This window comes from Platichthys flesus, chromosome 3 (assembly GCF_949316205.1).
Source record: "Platichthys flesus chromosome 3, fPlaFle2.1, whole genome shotgun sequence".
NCBI lineage: Eukaryota > Metazoa > Chordata > Actinopteri > Pleuronectiformes > Pleuronectidae > Platichthys > Platichthys flesus.
In genome coordinates this window covers 9022765-9043276 of record NC_084947.1, presented here as the reverse complement: position 1 = coordinate 9043276, position 20512 = coordinate 9022765, and the positions used below count along the sequence as shown (strand labels likewise).

Sequence of the window (20512 nt, the reverse complement as noted above, 5' to 3'; positions counted from 1 at the left end):
TCATGTTACTTGAAATGCCATGAAGCGGTGTATGGCCATTAAGTTGACAGTGAGAAGTGACTTCTTTCTCAATGAAAGAAAGTAAGTGGACCCCTCACTGCTGGCCATATAGTTGCCATACAACTCCCCTTAGAAATGTTTGCAACTTCTTGTAAGTATTAAAAAAATCATCACATCCTCTGATAGTCTGAGGACAGTTTGTATAGCTATAAAATGGTGCGCAAAGGTTTCGAAGCATTAATATACAGTATATTTCATTTTCTACACTGTCATGCCCATCTCTCCGCAGATGATCAAGAAGTAAAAACTTATAAAGTACGTTTTTAAGCAGCTTTCCGCAGTCTCCTTGAGTTTTCCTTGATCGGCTTTGACTTTCTGTCTCTCTCTTCTCACAGGGCCTTGGGGCAGAGAGTAAGAACCTGTACCCTTTCCTTCTGCCTGTCATCCAGCTGAGCACTGATGTTTCCCAGCCACCTCATGTGTATTTGCTGGAGGACGGACTGGAGCTCTGGTATGGACACACTAGCACACACAATATGATATTTAATCTTTTATGAGTTCTACAAAGAAACTTCACTAGGATGACATTTATGAAACATGAATGCACAGCTAAGCTTCCTAAATTCGTAACATAGGTATACGGATAGTTTAGGAGACAAACATTTTCCTGCATGATTTGGCCACTCATACACATGTAAACAACTTATTCTAACTCCTCTCCAAATTGCAGATATTTTTTTTTTTAAATCTGTCTTTTTGAACAATAAATTGATATGGCCAAAGATTTATACATTTCTGGAGAAACAGAACTTTGACCAGTAGTTGCGCTGCCTCCTCAGTCAAACGGCGATATAGGTTATTTAGCATTGCGATTCCAATCATGAATTCATTGCATTGTCATTTTGTACCTAAAATAATTCATCATTTGATAAAAAGTTAGCTTTAACTTACCTCTTTAATCAGTAATATATATTTATATGTATCTATCCATATATGCAACGAAATGGCACAGTTTAGGATCCTATGTACCCTAAGAGTAGCACATACATATAATTGGTTTGTAAGAGTTTCATTTACGATGCAACAGAAGTAATCCGTTCCATTACCTTCAATGTCATCCAAGAAATCATTTTGTAATATTCTCTAATGACAAATTGAAAGACAAAAGAAAAAACAAACAGATGTTACAGTGATGACATTTAAATGAGATCATTTGAGCTTCTTAAGTTTTTAAGTTGTTTCTGCACCAAGTAATGTTGTTGTCTTCCTCTCAAATATAGGTGTAATTATCTTGAAAGCCTCTTTGATGATAACATTTGTTTTGAGCTTGAGGATGCGTCCATATTGGCAAATGACAAAAACCGTCAACACTTTGTAAATAAGTAGTCTTTCCTTTATGTGATTATGATATTTTGGCTACATGTCATATCACTTTTATTTATGTACAACACCCTCAAGAAAGGTTTGTTTCAGTGGAACAGAATTTGCTGGGGTTACCTTTTGTTCCATTCCAATCTCTCTGCTTTTTACCCCCGCCCCCTCTTAATCTCTTTTTTCCTGTCTCTCCCTGAGGAGACTGGCACTGCTCAGCATGCTGTGTTTGTTGTAGCACAAAGCCACAGTCTTATATCTCTTGCCCGTCTTTCATCCTGCCTGATAAACAGCCGTGTCCTAAATATTTGCTGTCTTTGTTTACAAAGTCAATGTCATTTTCTCTTGCTCTTATCAGCTGCTTTTGCTCTTTCTGTGTTCCCCTCATATCTGTACATTGTGTCTTTTCCCCCCCGGCTAATTTGTGGAGAATGCATCAAATCAGTTATTCATGCGTCATCCTTGGGATTAGTTGCAGGTGAAATCCCACCAGTGACGCCTTGTGACTAGAAATGAGGAGAGAGGCCTTGTGAAATCACGTCATTGCCATATTTTGATTTAGATGTACAGTATTTTTTTAATTATGTTGTTAAATCAAGCACATTTATGAAACATGCCTCTTTTTATCGAATTTATTTTCACACTGACATTTTCTCTTCCACCATCCTTTTCATTTTTCACCCACTTAACTGTGTGAACTGTTTTCTCCACTCTTATGTTAACCCCATGTTCTCCTCTTCTCTCTGCCTGTGTTATTTGCCCGGCTATATTTCTCTTCCCATTTTATTGGCCAACTCCTAACTATGTCTCCTGCACCCTTCTCTCACAAATTCTTCGATGTCTCTGTTTTATTCCCTCATTTGCAATCTCTCTCTCACTTCTCCTTGCAACCATGCAGGTTGGTGACTTTGGAGAACAGCCCAGCCGTCACGCCAGAACTGCTCAGAATTTTCCAGAACATGTCCGCTTTGTTTGGTGAGCTTTTTTTTATTTGCTGGAATATCCAGCCGTGTTTGTGTGTGTGTGTGTGCCTGTTTGTGTTTCTTTGTAATTGTGTTTGCGATGTGTGTTCATATGAATTTTTTTTTCTAGAGTTACTTTGTGGCATTATCTTTCACTTTGAAATGAATGGCAGGAAAGGAAGGTGTCTTATGCAGCTATGTTGCATCTTGGATAGTTCAAAGTAATTTGACTAAAATCATTTTTTAAAGAGTGTGTGTATGGAAAAAACTGCGGAAAGAAGAAACCGGCCTTAAATGATCAAATGCTTCGAGAGCACGAAAGAATAATGAAAAAAAGTTGATGCAATACGTTGACATGGACTTACTTTCCACAATTTGATCACTTCAGGCTATTGAACCCGCAAAGAGCTCAGTAGTGGATTTGCACTAATCTGCAGCCATCAGGGCTATTTTTTGGGTCTGTAGGCAGCTGTGAATGGTGGCAGATTGAATGGAACTGGCTGGATGATTTATCACAGGCATTGGGACACCTCACTTGCTGTAGAGGTGAATGTGTGTGTTGCCTTCAGTGCGAGTTGGAACAGTATTGATTCTGTGCTTCTGCACATAACGAGAGAGTCAGACTAATAAACACTTGTGTGGCCTGATAGACTTACCTGAGAATTTGATCATTTGGAACATGTACAGGGAGTCCGTGGGTCACAGAAGAGCAAAAGGACTCAGTAAGACGGTCATGGATGGATGAAATGGAGGAGGAAGGAATTAATGAGGATCAAGAAAAAGGGAACGAATGGCGAAAAACATAGCATGGAGGTGGTCGAGGAAAATGAATGATTTAAGAAGAGATGGCAGAGAAATTCATTAAGAAGTGACATAAAAGGGAAGGTAATACATCTGAGGTTTGCTCTGAGGAACTTGGACATGATTGAATCTGCTTTTTATTCTTATCTTGTGCTGAAGATAAAAAAAAGGTAAACTAAGGCAAAGAACCAAAGCAGCAAACCAGTCGTTTTACATTCGAGGCAAATCACAGAGAATTACACAGATGTAGCTGTAAGGAGGCAAAAACACCTACTGCGGTCAACAAGCCTCTGAACTAAAGCATGTGAAAGCCCCACATTGGCAACTGAAAGGAATCACTGTGATTTTAAATTTAATAGGGTTGTTACACTGCTCTTCCACAACATTGATGCAGAAAGCATGAATCTGTTTCACAAACAAGGAAGTGACAGTATAAAGAAAATCAACATTAACTGATAAGACAAGCAACACAAACACAATCGTAGAACTCTGACAATCAGACTGAGATATTCATTGTGTTATTGCCTCTGCAGGATTGCTGGAGATATGTTGAGTAATAAAAGCTCATTGATCATGCTGCCATGTTTGTGGCTATGATGATGGATGAAGGATGGGTGGTCAACCATTTCAGATTATCTGAAATAATCTGAAATGGCTGTTTTAGGGCGGTTTTAGGGCTGTCCTTTAAAACAATATAAAAAATTTGATCGCAATAAAGCCAAAGTCTAATATATATAGATAAAGTGTTTATGCATTGTGCAAGCAGAGTGAGGCAGTATGACTTCTAACATTTGCATATGTGCCACGGTATTTGTTAACAGGCTCTGTTCGCTTCTGAATTAATGAATGGACTAACCCAATGCACAAGCATTTTAAATTACAAATACTTGTAAGCACACCTTTCAGGCAACCTATCGAGCATCAGCAACCTAACGTCTGTTCAAGTCTTATTTTGAAAATTTAAAGCTGTTGTGATGAAGGATGTTAGCTCAGAGATGCGATCGCTGGTCAGACATGGTTTTAAAATCAATGTCCTTCTAGGAATCAGTAGAGGAACATTCTACATATAATGATTATAAAAGGTTGTTGTGGAAATCAAGTTAGATTATTTATGTTTTCTTAGTCAAACTTTGGTCAGTCATCATCTTTGGCTGGTATTCACCAGAACATCCGGTGGTTCATTTATTTAGTCCGTAGAGAGCAGTGGAAGGATGTGGGCCGTTGAGAGGGGCTGGCTCAGTGTGGTGTCACAGCTTGCCAGGTATGTGGCCTGGCCTGCCTGATAAAGAACCTCGCTCAATCATTGCTAAACTGGAGCAGCAAATTCCCTAATTAGAATGTCAAGAGCTTTGCCTTGGCTAAATTGTGAGACTAGCACTTTGCTCTGTATCACTGCCGCCACTCTCAACTGGGGCACATTTCTGCTCTGCACGCTCCTCTGACCAGTGATGATGAGAATGTGAAGCAAAGTTTTCTGTTTTTGGGCATTATGCTAATTAGTGTGAACAAGTGATGGAGCCAAAGTGTTCATTCATTTCCATGCGATGTTATTTTATTAATGAAGGTTTTGTGGCTCCTGAAGTGCTACAGGGCTGCAAAGGAACACAAATGGAGGAACTATTGAGTTTGTTTAAAAGCCAAAAGTATCTACACTCATTTAATAATGGAAGAATATCAGAAAACGGAACAGGGAATAAGGATCTGTCTCTAGGCTTAAGTTGTACAGCTGTCACCTGTTAATTACCTTCTTTCAATCAGTTGATTATCTTACGTAATATTTTTAGAAAATTTATTTCCAGTTATCGGAAGTTCCCAAAGTCTTCAAGAAGTCGACGCTACTTAACCTATAGAGCTTCTAGTGGCTGCACTCATGGTGGGAGCTTTTAGAATAACTGGAGCTTCGCCATCTGTTGCAAGGGATATGTGGAGCTTGTACATCAGCTTCCAAAGGTGAAGAGTTTATGGATAACGTACTTACAAACCGCGGGAAAGGTCATGAGCCATTTGTGGATTGTGATGACGATGACTCTAATGATGACACAGAAAAAGGATCTGAAGCTGACACAGGTTGAAAAAAATGGAAGAGGATTTACGAGAATTTTAAATGTCAAGTCCAGGGAAGGTGACCTAATTGATGATTTACGGTCCTGTGTTACAGTTCAAGGATGTGCACGATATAAGATAATCTCTGTGAGAATTCCATATCCCTGCATGATATGAGTCAGGTAATTTTATATCCAGATAAATATCGATTATTCATTATTCTTTTTTTTGTTTTTACCGTGTAACTCTGGTGTTTTCAGAAGAAAGTTGTAACAGCAGCTGTTATCTCCTTACATCTCAATGATTATTGACATTTGGTTTGCAGCGGCCAAAAGCCTTTTGCAGTGTCTGGAGTGTTGGGTTTGTCGTGAGCATGCAACACTGCTTTTACAGCTTCCACCCGTGGACTCTCTGTAATGTTGGACATGATTTTTAAAAGGTGGTAAGAGACAGTGTCTGATCTGCTTCGCCATATCTCACAAACTTAGCAGCTGCATTTGAAAACCTGCTCTCTTAAAACCACTTGTAGAATGGATGCACTGTATTTATTAGAGAATTGGGCCAATAATTAAACTCTTTGGAGGGCTCCGTACATGGACCGTACCAAGTATCACATGTTTTGTGTTTGTCTTTATTAACACCTGAACAAAATATATACTTGTTTTAATGGTTTGAAGGTTGAGTTTTGTATTTTATCGTGACAACCAAAGATAACTGTGTATGTTGCAATGACTCTTTTCTGGTTTAATGTCTGACCAACCGTCCAAATGCTGAAATTACAATGATATAAAACAGAAAAGAGCAGTAAACCTTCACTTTCTTGCAGCAGAACATTTTTAGGAAATTTGCTTGATAAATGACCATTCAATTTTTATAATGAGCAGTAATTAATTTTCAACTAACTCCTAACTAACAGCCTCCCTCCCTGCAATTTAAGGTAAATAAATTAGAATATAAAGTAGGGACATAACCTTGCTGAATTGGCTTTAAAGTAATAAATTGGGCTGAGCAAAACTCTTAATGAACTTATTATCACTTAGCAAGTGCTGCATCCAGAAATGTGTCACACCGTCCCTGCAAGATCAATGATACAGTACTGAGAGAGGTCCACCCTCATCTTTTTCATGTGCAAGCACTCTTAACATTCCTCAGTATGTAGACTCACAGTTAACTGCGCAGCTAATGTGCTTCATGGATCAGTCTAGACATCCGCCCCTCTTTACAGCAGGCTTCTCATCTGGAAGCACTGAGTTTGATCACAGCCATTTCACTAAAGTCACACATATTCCGCTATATAGTGCAGGAAATGGAAGCAGATTAATCTGTCATTTTTGTTAAAGTTTGATAAAACGATTCACTATCATTATCCATTATTTGCTGTCAAAATATCTCCGGTTAGATTTGCCCTCTTTAACCTTGTGAAATGTTTCAGATCTTTCCGAGACACAGTCCTGGAAGTGTTCTGCTTTCTTATCATCGCTGTCATCACATCCAAAAGTAGATTTTTGCCACTTCATTGAATCCCTTGCTGAGCTTTTCTCGCTTCTGTCAAGCATGATTACTCATCCAAGGCTTACTCACTAGAGCACCAAAGGGACTGAGCTTGACATCTCGCAACTGTAGCAAGGCTTCTGCTGGCCATATTGTTTTTTCATGTTCCTTTGTGTACTGTAAAAACCTGGGAAAGTAAGATGTTTCTCTAGAGCTGCAGAGGTAAAGTCTTACTTTAATAAAGTAGTGCAGCAAGCCACCGTCATCACTCTAATATTCCTCTTTTCTCTATTTTCTTAATTTGAAGGGGGAGGAGATATTGAGCAATGTTGCATTTTATTACTTTTAAAACCCCAACATGCATCTTAACTCAACTCAAGCTTTTTGTCGCCGGCTGCCTGGAATGACATTGTCAACCCCATCACGTTATGTAAGGAAAAAAATAGGTTTGGGAGATAACCAGAATTTTAAGCGGTGTCCCAAACAAACATTAGAGGCACTTCAGAGGCATATCACAGTCAGATGTGAGGCTCATTTTCCTGTTAATGTTGATAACTGAAGCAGATTGTGCAGCATATGCCCAGGGCTATGAAGGATGTACAGACTACAGCTTAATCAGTGATTTAGCAGCTGTTTTTGTGACTATTTGATTATAGCGTGTGGGCGTGCGTGTGTGTGTTTTTTGGACTTGCTCTGGCTTTGTGAAAATGTAATCCCTTTTATAGTATTGGATTGGCAAAATGGTCTATTCTGTGTTCTGACTGTTGGTTTCTGATTTTTTTTTCACAAGTGTATTTACTTGCACGATAGAGCAAAATATTATATTGGCAGATAATTTGGTCCCATTTAAATCCCACTAAAGCCTCAACACTCATCACGAGTTAACACCTTATTAATAGTCTCAAAACAAATTACGTTAATTGATTATTAACAAAGTAATAACTCTGCCTTTGTAATAGATTACTATATGTTCTGATCTGTTTTTAGCTCAAGCACAGCCGTGTGTATGACGGCTCTTTTTCATCCTGAGATATTAGCACCTTTTTTTCAGTTTTGTTTCCGTTGTGCGTTAGAAACATCAACAACATGCCCACTCGCTCATTGTGAATTCTGCTGACATTGACCTGCTGTGTCTCGCAATGACTCGCTCACACATTCTCCAGACTCTCTACTCGGGGGCAGGCAGAAAAAACTGCGGAGAATGTCCCACAGCGAGGGCAAGTGAGCGCACTGTAAATAGCACTGCACATACCAAGTTAGAGATAAGGTCTTATGAGAAGTGTTAAAAATACATTGGTTCATTTAGTAAATGTGGCGCAACAAATTAGAATATGGCAGGTTGCCACGGCCTAGATAATGAATAGGAAACACTGCTGTATTATTACTTTCATAATTATATTATTATTTATTGGCTGGTTTCATTGAGGAAATGGAAAGGCCACTCACAACATGGAGCCCGGGTTAAAATCTCAACCAACACGAGTAAGATGAATATTTCTCAGACGGTTGTAGAATGAAATGGAGAATGCAGAAGTTAAGTTGACTCTCATTAAACCCACTGTCTCATTGTTCCTGTTGTATTAGCATCACACTGAAATAAAAGCATGATGATGCTGTGTTGAAATAGCTTTGAATCTACTTGCAATAACCAGATGCAGTGTTATTTTGTCAGGCTGTTTATATTCATACACGGACACTTGAGGTGCCTCGGGTTCATTCGTTATAGTGAAGGAGGGGGGAGATAATGAAAGACTTATGAAGTCCGAGGCTCAGTGCTCCAAGCTGCCTGACCTACCTCCAGCCCAGAATGAGAATTCAATTCATTTCTTCCTCCACTCGCATAAATGCTTGTACCTCTCCCTCCTCTTGTATTGATATTCATACAAAACTCTCCTTCAGAGGATATTGCAAGCGTGTGTGCACAGCTTATCAGTCAGGCGAGTATTGACAGTGGTTGTGGTGGTGACATTATGGAGGGGGCAGATCGGAAAGCTGTTGGAATGTGTTTACCTCAGTTTTGCCTTCATAATCAGAACAAGTTGAGCGGGTGTAGCTTCACTTGCAGATAAAAGATGAAGTCGTTTTGAGTGTAACCATATTGTCATGCTCAGATGTAATGAAATACATTTTCTTAAGCCGCGGTATAGTGGAGAACCACGTTTGTCTGAGTCACACTGGCTTCCTGTAGGTTTTATTTACCGAAGTAGAAATCAGGTTGGATTACCTGCGGGCCACTCGACTAACGCTCTGTTTTGGAGGAGGTTGAGCTGTAACCTTTTGGCACAGAGCTGGAGAACTTCTTCCACCTCCTCCTTTTTCTTGGCTTCACATCTTTTTGAAATGGATTGCCGGAGCAGATCCACATATGTCCTATGGGACAATGGGAATATCCAGGGCGTCCGAAAAGTTGACCAGGGTGAGCCATTGTGCTCTCTCTCTCTCTCTCTCTCTCTCTCTCTCTCTCTCTCTCTCTCTCTCTCTCTCTCTCTCTCTCTCTCTCTCTCTCTCCTGCAGCTCCTGTCACTGTTACATCTTTCATTCATTACCTCTGCCAACAAAGTTATGTTTTCCTCTGTTTGTTTATTTGTCTGTAAGTTAGCACCATAAGTAAAAAACTGGACGGATTACTCGAAGGATGTAGTATCGGTCTAGTAAGAATTCCATTTCAGTGCAGATCTGGATATGGGCAATCATTCTAGATAAAGCATATCAGGACTTTTTAGGGGACTGATATCTGTGAGTGTGTACAACTTGATTGAATTTAAGGGCACTGTTGGAGGAGGCACGAGCATTTCTGATTGCTCGTCTAATTGTCTCTTGATCTGTGCTCACTTCCCTGCACGCTGCATGTGTTTCCTGTAATGTTGCTCCACGCTATGTTTGTAGATGTGCTGACTAAATAGGCCCCTGCGTACCTGCTCTGGTAACAGATGGCAGCATGCCTTATCTTTACTACCGCACTGTGACTGGCAGATGGCTAGACAACACAATTTGCCGACATAAACGTTAATATCACCTTTGTTACTGCTGAGAGTAATGCCTGGGGCACACTAGAGGATTTTTCTTCAAGAATGTGAGAGACCACAGACCCCAGGACAGCCTTAACCGAATTGGCCAGATCGTAAGACCACACACTCTTTCTGGTTATGGGAAACGATTTGACAGTGGCAAATCCAGAAACTTTGGTTCTAACAGAGAGTTAACCCTCAAAAAGAATGTAAACTCTGGGTGTAGTCATGGCTGAAAAGGCGGAATTAGGGTGAGCATTTTGGGTGAGCATGGAAATGTATTGTTGTTTTCAGTCACAGCAACATCCGGTTGGTGACACTTCCCAGTCAGCTTGCTCTGCTTGGCTATTTGGGGTTTCTGTTGGAGCAGATCAGAGAGGCTTCGACTCAATCGGCAGCAATACAATGATTTCATTAACCCTTGAGAAGCAGCCCTAAGAAAGTAATAAAATAAACAATTAATGCACCCTCATTTGTAGTGCATAACAAATTTGCATTGAATCATCTTCAAATAAATATATACATGCTATATCTTGTCCCTTGGTTCCCTTGTTCATTCAGGGGTATGACTTTTGTCCTCCACGTTAGAATTAGCTGCCCTGTCAACTTGTGTGAAGTAAACAATTACTCCAGGTATTGGTGTGAGTGCCTGTCAGCCTGTGTTACCTTCAATCTATATATTCTTTCAGATGTTTGTTTGTGTACGGGGGGGGATGCAGGTGTGACTTTGTCTCTGTCCATCTTTCTGAGGAACTGTTTCCTTTCAGTCCCTTCTCTTTTCTCTCTCACCTCTCTCACTCATCTGTGTGTTCGTGTGTAACATACGTTTCCAAAAGGGTATTCAATTTGTTAAGGTCTATTACTCTGCCAGCTTGTATCACTGTCAGGTTTATCTCCTGCTGTGTATGTGCTAGTCCTGGTTTTAGATAAAGCATTATTCATTTGACGCCTAAATCTTTCCCTTCCACCTTATTTGGATCACCTCTCACTGCTCCTTCACTTTTCCTTATTGTCATCATGTATTTTATACTAAACTTTCTTTGTCACATTTTTCCTGTTCTCCACAGCCTTTTTCACGACACTCTTTCATTTGTTACTATCGGTTGTTCTGTATATACTAAGACCATGTACATATGTTTAGTATTCAGTGTACATAACATGACATGTAATTACATTTCTGAATGAATATTGTTTTCACTGAGTATCCATCGGTTTTTCATGATTTATTTATTTTTCATCACAGACAAGAGAGAAAACCTTGACATTTCTTGTGTGTTCAGTAATCTGCTCTGTGACGGTTCTTCGAGACAAACCGACTCTTTGGAGCAGTTTCATTTGAGAGAAGGTCCTTCGTGGATTCTGCTTCTGAATACGATTTCAGCCTCTTTTCTATTAGCTCGCTCACCACCTGAATAACATTGTCTCTTTCCCATCACGGTCTTGTTAACGCTTCTTGTTTGGCACCAAAACTCCACTGACGAGCAGCACCCTTTACCATTTTCATCAGTGTGAGCTTTTCAAGCAGCGATTTCTTTGTCATCGGTCTGTTTCTCTTCGGGAGCTCAACGTCTCACATTTACTTCTCTTGGCAGTCATCATGATGCTAGTCAGTGATGAGGCATAACAGCTACACATGTTTTCTTGATCCCAACCTGACCTCAAGCCAGAAGGACAAGTTAGTCCACTATTTTATGTTATTACTTCTGCCCAGGAGGTCATCATTTCATTGCTGATGACATAAAATCTACTCAACCGATTTTAACGAAACTAAGTAGAAGTGTTGGGCGTGGGCCAGGGGAGAATCCATAAAATTTAAGAGACGATCTGGATTATTATTAGATTCCATGAATTGTGTCTTTGGTAGCATAAATTGTGGTCCAGGCCGTATACGTCCTGGTTGTTAGAGGCTGTGTTGAAGCACAGTTTGTTAATATCTCGCGGCTTCTTGCAAACTAGTGAGCATCAGGTTTTTGGGACAATGGACCAATCATATCCCCCCAAGAAGATAACAACTATAAATCATTAACCTCACATGACTTCACAGTAAAAGGTACTTATCGCCTATATATTGCTCAATACATAATTCTCAACCCATCAGTGCTTTTTGTGTGACTACTATGGTACTAGATCTGCTTTGCACTCCAGCATGTACACCTACTGGCCAAAAGTCAATTATTTGTGCTCTCGCCTCGGATGTAATAGTTGTAAAAAATGCTACATATTTGTTTGTTACCTAATAAGGGCATTTTTCTATTTGAATGAGTTATCATATCTCTTCAAATTGGTTCATGGTCAACTTTTTCAAAATTGATCGTTTTTTAGGTTATAATTACTGAGTCTGGTCTCACCTTTTATTTTGATCAAATATTCTGGCCTTTGTTGCTCTTGGACAGGAGCCATTCTTGTCAAGGATTTGTCTCAATAGTTACTCTTAACCTCAGTTAATGGGTCTTTTATAACATTGTCCCTGTTATAACCTCTTTGCTACTGCTGGTGAAAAAACTACTTCGACAGCAAAGGTCGGACAAACGGTTTAGACGAAGTAGAACATATTTAATGCAGGTGTAATGATTCAGCACTATGCTTAATAATTCAGATGCACTTCTTGTTAATAGATCCTCTCAACCTTTTGCCGCATTGTATGTTGAACTATGGTTAAAAGCTAAAACCAGCCCGGGTTTTTCTTCTTCTATCTTTTGGAAAGTGGTCATAAATCGTCAGTTTTATTCGTTTGTTTGTTGATTACATTTTCATTCAGCATGTGACAGTTCAACTAGATGCACGAACATGTCAGTTTTTTAATAAAACATCAAACGCACCTTTTTGCGAGTAAAGAAAGAACATGGTTATTAATATTCAGCGAGCCCCACACCTTTTACCTTGAATTTGTTTTCGTCATTGAATTATTTAAATGGTTTGAGTTGCCTCATTTTCGAGGCTTAGTGTGTTTCACATAAATATTAAAGATGGTTGGAAATACTGCCTGATAAAAAAAATGCTCCTCCTCCTCATATAATTCAAATTTTTTTATTCAAGCTCAAAGGTACTGTGCAATAATCTAGTAGTATATGACTTACTTAAACCTTGTAAACCCTGAACATTTCCCAGAGTGAACATGTAGTGTGTATATTGATGCTGTCAAGGATCAAAGCTTGTAAGACCATCCATCCAATTTGCAGTTCATTCCCAATGTGTTGGACAGCTCAACAGTCCTGTTCATCTGGATCATTCATCATCTGTGTCATTCAATTAACCCCTTTGGTCCAGTTTGGTAACGTGCAACATCTGATGCTCTGTTTCAGAGTTGAGCTCCGAGAATCTGCGCACCTGCTTTCAGATCGTAAACGCCTACTTATACTTGTCGGCCACAGACTTCCTGCAGGTGAGACTCTCAAGTGAAGCACTATGAAGAGAAAGAGAAAACCAAAGCATGTTCAAGTTATACATATACATTACAATTCCCATATCTGTGAATTTGTGCATTTCCAGAACTATGCAGAATCACTGTGTCGATCCTTCTGTGATCTGCTGAAAGACATCACGAATGAGGGACAGGTCCAAGTGCTCAAGGTAAACACACACGCACGCACACACACACACACAACTATATTACTTCTTCTGTCTCTTTTCTCAGGCTTCATTTCTCATTCTTCTTCCATCAGTTGAACAGTAGGGTTTGTTCGTCTTGCCTGTGTGGCTCTACGGGAAGCAGCTGGAATGAAAGTAGCAGACAATGTTGTGGATGCACGAACAGACAAAGACAGTGCAGCTTGTGAATTGACACAAGATTATGATGCAGGACTAGATTTTCTAGATTTATAATCTCTGAACTAATGAGTTATTTCAGTTGTTTGTCCCCTAAAAAAGCTTGTTCATTGTCTGGCCAGTTGCACGATCTCACACAGCTGCTGCTGAAAGTATTAGGTTTTACTGTCTGCCTGGATGGTCAAAACGTCATGGGCGATGGCGCAGGCATGCGTGAGAAGAAGAGAGCAAACAGGAGGTTAACAGGGCTGCAGGCAGCTCTACCAGTAATCAACAGAGCTCTTAACGTAGAGATCTCTTATGTTATTATGAGAAGTCTAATTAATTTGAGTTCATTATGAAACTGTGGTGTGACGAATAAGAACATGGTGGGCCGCCATAGTGTAGATAATTAATGATAAACTGTGTGTGTGCATGTCAGGTTAAGATTAAGATGCATTTATTTTTCCCAACACATGCACAGACATGCAAATGCACACTCATGCAGGTAGGGAAATTTAATCTCTGCTTTTAACCCATCTGGTGCAGGACACACAGAGCAGTGAGCGACCATGTACGGCGCTCAGGGAGCAGATGTTGGGGGAGTAAGGTGCCTTGCTCAGGGGCACTAGACAGGGTAGGGAGACTCTTGGATTTTTGGACAGATCAATCCAGGTTTGTCTTTTTGTTGTCTCTCCGTGGAGTCGAACCAGAGACGAACCAGAGACCTTCTCTGCCCATAGTCCAAGTTTCTGCCACTAGACCACCGCCTCTCCCTTACATACTGTACATGCCTCATCTTTTGTTGACTTTATAATAATGTAGATTAGCCACACGAACATAGAGCTTTAGCTTAGTAAAGCTCAGTAGCATTACTACACATGTGGCTCCTGCTAATCCTTTGTTATGAGACGAGAGCCAGAAACCTGTCAACCTGCACAACATCAACACACAACAAATCGTAGCCTGTCCACACACTCTGACCAGGCGGCTGACCCTAGGGTTAAATATTATAATTTAAGGTTTCAGTTTGTGTAAAAGTAATTTACAGGGTTACAAATTACGTGATGTTGTTCGGTGTAACTGGACTCATGTTGTAGGCTCATGATGAGAAGCCAATGAGGTTGGAAAGATCCTTTCATTCCAGCTGTGTGGACATGCACAGCTGGCTGCATGGACACACAGTACTGGATGCAAACTGCAGCATTTCTCTCACATGCCTCAGAAAATGTCTTCATTCATGCTATATCTTTATTTTCTGACTTTGGTTTTAAGCTGTTGATTTTTGAAGTCAAGTATTTTCATTCGAGCTTGGATTCTTGAGAGAGCTTGTTCAAATTTCTTCGGTATCTAACACTCAAAGGACTAACCTTGTGAGCCAATTGAGGTCACTCCCACCATTTTTTACACCCTTTCCGTTTTCCTTCTATAAAGTAGCTCCAACTAACTACTTTCTGCCTCCCACGCTTTGCTCTACCTTTACATCATCCTATGTTTTTTGCACACTCGTTTCTTTTTCCCTCCCTCTCTGGCTCCCTACTGGGTTTTCCCAGCAGGTTCTTCTTGTTTTTTTTTCTCCCTTTATACTACTTTTCAATACTTCTCTCTTTAGCTGCATCCCTCTTCCTCCCTGTCTTTGTGTCTCTGCAGGTGGTGGAGATAGCTTTAAAGGTTAGCCCCATACTGGGAGCCCACATGTTCCAGCCCCTGCTGCCAGCTGTCTTCAGAGGAATCGTGGCCGGCGAGGTTAGTCTCACCTTTACACACTGCACAGATCCTCTCAAATGGCACTATATAAAATGAAGGAACAAATGTTGTTTTATATTGTTTAAACTTATGTGTATTTTTAATTATTTTGTATGGTCTTATACCAAATATTTAAATACTTAAACCTTAAAAAAATTCCTTAAAATTAGACTGTCCCTGTCTGTTCCTCCAATTTGTCCCCCTGTCATTTCCAGGATACTGCTGTGTCATTTGGTCTATCTTTTCTGCCTCATCATGCTTTATGTAAGAGCATCTGCACATGTGTATGATTGTGTATTGTTTGTGTGTGTGTGTGTGTGTTTCTTTTGCAGAGATATCCCGTGGTGATGTCCACCTACCTTGGCATCATGGGACGTGTCCTGCTCCAGAACTCCAGTTTCTTCTCCTCATTGCTCACCCAAATTGCCTCCGAGTGCAGCCAGGAGGTGAGACTCGACGTCTGCCCTTCATTTTCTGTCTCCTCAGCACACTCTTTTTATCCATAGCTGCTGTGCATGTTAAAAGGGACTCGTTCTGAACAAGGCTGAAAGTAATGAGCCTGAAAGTAATGAGGAATTGCAATTGGCGATGTTTCCAAGCCCTTAAGTGAAGAGTTGCTTCTCGCTTCTTCTTGTTCAATCTAAATAAAAGAGAAAGTCGGAGAGTTGTCGCTCTGAGTTGTGTCTCCATCATGCCAAAGTGTTTTGGTGATAGAGGATCAGAACGCTGTTTGTGTCGCCTCTTGTATCCATCGCCTGTCTGTCCTCATCAGATGGGCCAGTTGCTGGGCACCGTGATAGAGATGTGGGTCGACCGCATGGACAACATCACTCAGCCAGAAAGGAGGAAGCTGTCGTCGCTGGCTCTGCTTTCCCTTCTACCATCTGACAACAGGTGAGAAACATTTGTGCGCAGATAGAATCAACCCCTATCCATCAGTCCTGCTAACGTCAGGGCACATTGACGAATCTGAGAAGACGTATGTGACAAATGATTTATTCAGCTCTTGTTATAGATTGGAACGGTGTGTCACTAACATCAGACAATGTAAGTTCTTGTTAGAAATATATGTGGGAAATGATGAACGTTTGCTCTACAGCGACAATAAGCTGTGTCACAGTGGCACAAGATACACATACTGTGTATGCACACTTCAGGCAGTCAGTGGTGTTATCAGACTGAGTTTCATACTTTACAAGGGGTTTACAGGCTGGTTTCTTTTGAAGAGAGAAACTTCTAAGCAATTGATGACACACAGTTTTACATACAAACTTACAAACATGTTCTTCTGTGGAGCTTTTACTTTATCTTCACAGGAGTGTGACAGGAGGAGTACAGAAAAAAAAGAAGATGTTTCTGCTCCTCTTCACTCGCCTTCAAAAGTTTCCTCTCTTCATTTTCCAAGTCAAACTTCTCTTGAAGTGGTTCAAAGGGAGTCAGTGTGGGTTTTAATGATAAACTTTGCTTGTGATGTCCCGTCTTGACTGTATGGTGGTGCGTGTTCTTATCAAGATTTTGGGAAACTCAGTGTTCTGCAGTCCAGATTAGCAATCATAGATGGAGACAGGCATGAAATCCTTTGTTATGCCCCCCTCTCTTGATGGTGGAAGAGCAGTCTGATGGGACAGGCCCGGCTTGTTGAGTGCTGCATGACAAATCAACTTTCTCACATAACATCTTTACTAAAGTAGGAAGGGGATCTGTATATTGTCCTACCCTAAATATCATCTAATAATTTTCTTTCTTACGACACAGCATTCATCTAACGATCAGTTGAGATTGTGGATTGACCAATCAACCAGTTTGCTTTCAATGGCAAAGCTTCTGTAATGAAATGCCAATACTCAACAAGAGTATGAACTTTAGTAAATAAATATGTACATCTTTATCAGCTGGATCTGCTGCGCTCACACTTTATCTGATCATTATTGTGAGAGTGTTTTCTCAAAGTTTCTATATCGTGAGAGATCAGTCGTTGCTCTGCCAGAGTTTTTGTCTCATCAAAGTATTGATTATTGTATTGACTCAAATCTTTGATTAGATTTTTCTAATTGTGGGTTTAACTTAAAAGAGGGATACAAATTAAGTTTCCCAGCTAATAAAGATTAGGACTTTATGCATTTTAGCATACCTGACTGGGTAAAAATAGAAATGCACACTTGTGACTGTGCATGTATTAATTCTACAAACTAATGTTCACTACTAAATCAAATTTCTCCGTTTTGAGATAACTATTTGTTTTTAATTATTGCTTTTATTCACACATATACATTTGGAAATCTGGATTTGAATTCCTAATTGTTTGTCAGTAAGGGTCAGTCCTCAGTGCTGTCACACAAATATTTCTCCCTTTAATTAGAAGCTTTTATTTGAATTTATAACCATGTGGCTACAATTTAATAATGAAACCCTTGAAACCAAATTGAAGAATTTTTTAACCCCATCTTCTTCCACTGAGGCTCAACACTATTGAATGTACAAGCTCAGCTGGAATATTGCTGCCTTTTTATACCTTCATACTGGAAACAGGGGCCAGAGGCGTCATGTTCATCCCTATCCTCGTGAATGCATTATGTCTGAACGGCTTCAGGGGAATTAGTACAAACGTTCACTTGGGCTCAAGGAGGTACTCATGAGATTTTGCTCGTCAAAGGTCAAAGACACTCACGGCAACATCTTGGGAAAGCTCAAAAGAAATCCCTTCAAATTAGGCACAAACGTCTTTTGATCGTGATCACAAGAAAGGAAGTTTGGCTTATATTGCATCACTGACACTCAAGGATCAAGTGATCTCAATCTGATGGTCAATGGTCTTTGCAAAAATCAGGAATGCCAAGTTTGTAGCTTCACATGATTGTCATGTGACATTGCTCTCTGTCAGTCCTCTGCAAAAACAGTCCTTGTAAGAAAAAACGCATATTTAATAAACGTTATTCTTTTTAAACAAACAACTTTAGAAACACTTAAGATTAAGGTTAAAATGCATTTATTTGTCCCAAACACATGCACAGGCACACTCATGCAGGTAGGGAAATTTAACCTCTGCTTTTGACCCATCTGGTGCAGGACACACAGAGCAGTGAGTGACCATGTACGGCACACGGGGAGCAGATGTTGGGAGAGTAAGGTGCCTTGCTCAGGGGCACTAGACAGGGTAGGGAGAATCCTCTTGGATTTTTGGGCAGATCAATCCAGGTTCGTCTTTTCGTTGTTTCTCCGTGGAGTCTAACCAGAGACGAACCAGAGACCTTCTCTGCCCATAGTCCAAGTTTCTACCATCAGACCACCGCCTCTCCCAATACCTAGTAAAGTTTCTACTACGTTTATGAGTAGACATAGAAGTCAACTGCGCCTGGACAGGTTGGTGGAGGCTTACAACCATTGGTTTAAGAACATTAAATCATGAGGAAGTACCACTACTACTACTTCTTTAGGTTGAAACGATTTAGCCAGAGAAAGTAAATCTGTAAAGGCCACTGAACACAGAAGAAAATCATGATACTGCTTGATGATAAATTCACTGCTGGATGGAAAAATAGAAAACTGTGGGTCAGAAATTCTCCCAGAAAATGTCGCCCCTTCACTAGTCGATGTTCATGCATCCCTGCAGCCGCCTGTTATCTTTGTAGGGAGGACCACACAGAGACTATTGCTGTGACCAGTGTGTCTTTCTATTTAACCCGTCAGCTTTCAGAAAAAGTTTTTTTACAAGACACTGATTTGACTGACAAGCATGAAGCAGCGTCACAAGTCAGGGATTAGAAATTAATCACTGTAGAGATGTTAGGGCTGGACAGAAATTGAATTGACAGACATGTTTTAACTGGTAATAAGTCATCTTTAAAACATTGCCAGCATCCAGTTGTTGCTATGTCTGCTAGTTTGAGACTTTTATTAGTCAGTCGGGAGGAATTTACACACCTCTCCTAAATGTGAAATGTTCCCGATGAACAACTATTAAAAATGGACCTGCCTCTGCTTTTTATTCTTTACTTTTCAGTCAATCTAAAAGTCCTGAAGTATTTATTTGCCTCCTCTCCTTGATGCTGGAGCTCAGACATACAAGTACGCAGTTCTTATTCATGTGTGTGTAATGAAACCGGCACAGGTCCCAGAACACAGGGCTGAAAACAACATGCTATGGGGCTTACAGGCCTCAATTTGAAACAGTGTTATAATAATCATTTGAAATAAATTCTAAATACTCCCCTCAAAACATGCAAATGCCCAGAACACCACATGTTTAACTTGAATGTTTCACTCCTCTCCCAAATGTGAAATGTTCCCGATGAACAACTATTAAAAATGTACCATTCTTTGTGTTTCAGACAATCAAAAAACAGCTGAAGTATTCATTTGCCTCCTCTCTTTTATGCTGCAGCTCAGATATACTAGTACGCAGTTCTTATTCATCTGGAAACAACTTGCTGTGGGGCCTACAGGCGTCAATTTGAAATGGTGTTACGAAAATAGTTAATAAATAATTTAACCCACTCCACTCATTACATGCAAATGCCCAGAACGCCACAGATTTAACAGTGCTTCAATTCCTCAACATGTCTATGATACACTGGAAGATGATAATATTGTACTGGTCATTGCTCAGCACTAGAACTTTATGTGCTCCTCAACCTTACGTAAGGGACTGGATTGAATTCAGAGGCGAGTCCAGTATGATTCCGACGGAGTGAATCTAATAAGGTGAATGTGTGCAGAGCGGCACAGCTGTAGAAGCAGACGTAGTTCAGTCGAGAAATTCCACACGGCACTCAGCACTTGATATAGGAATGTTATTGACGGCAGCAAATGGCTCCTTCATTTCATCTGGGATCCCCCACCCTCTCCTCTCCAGAGTCTCTGTACTTTTGTAGGCTGGAATGAGGCTGTCAGTGTCAAAGCACTGACGTCAACACTAGTCTCTTAATATATAATAATACATGAACCTTATAAGCTGCTGTCACAATAGATTCCCTCATTTGTCATTGTTGCCATCAAGCCTTGTTTATTGGAAGTATCCTGTGACTCTTTTTTTGAAATAGGAGCAAATTCTGATTAAATGCTGTTTTTGCTAACGGCACGTTAACGCTGTTGACTCAAAAGCTCTTGAATGTTTAACATTTTTTTACATCTTCACTGTTTTCTCACATGTATTACACATGTTTTCCATCCTGAGATATTTCTATTTTATCTGTTCTTTTCAATCATGCATCCGTCGGGGTTTGAGACGTCGTCAGCACGCCCACTCCTTCGCTGTGAATTTTCTGGACATTTTCCTGCTGTGTTCTCCCATGTGATCACTCCCATAACATCGACATTTGCGTTTCACTTAAAGTCCCTTAGGATAAT

The 20512-nt window shown here is 40.2% G+C and overlaps 1 protein-coding gene across 1 annotated transcript in view; it reads left to right on the top strand.

Moving 5' to 3' along the window:
• The window catches only part of ipo11 (importin 11), a 92329-nt gene that overhangs the window by 49360 nt on the left and 22457 nt on the right, over positions 1-20512 (top strand). Inside the window, exons 20-26 of the mRNA XM_062381743.1 lie at positions 396-511; positions 2270-2346; positions 12979-13058; positions 13166-13246; positions 15071-15166; positions 15499-15612; positions 15939-16060. Coding sequence (XP_062237727.1) covers positions 396-511; positions 2270-2346; positions 12979-13058; positions 13166-13246; positions 15071-15166; positions 15499-15612; positions 15939-16060 — 686 coding nt within the window. The remainder of the gene's footprint in view (positions 1-395; positions 512-2269; positions 2347-12978; positions 13059-13165; positions 13247-15070; positions 15167-15498; positions 15613-15938; positions 16061-20512) is intronic.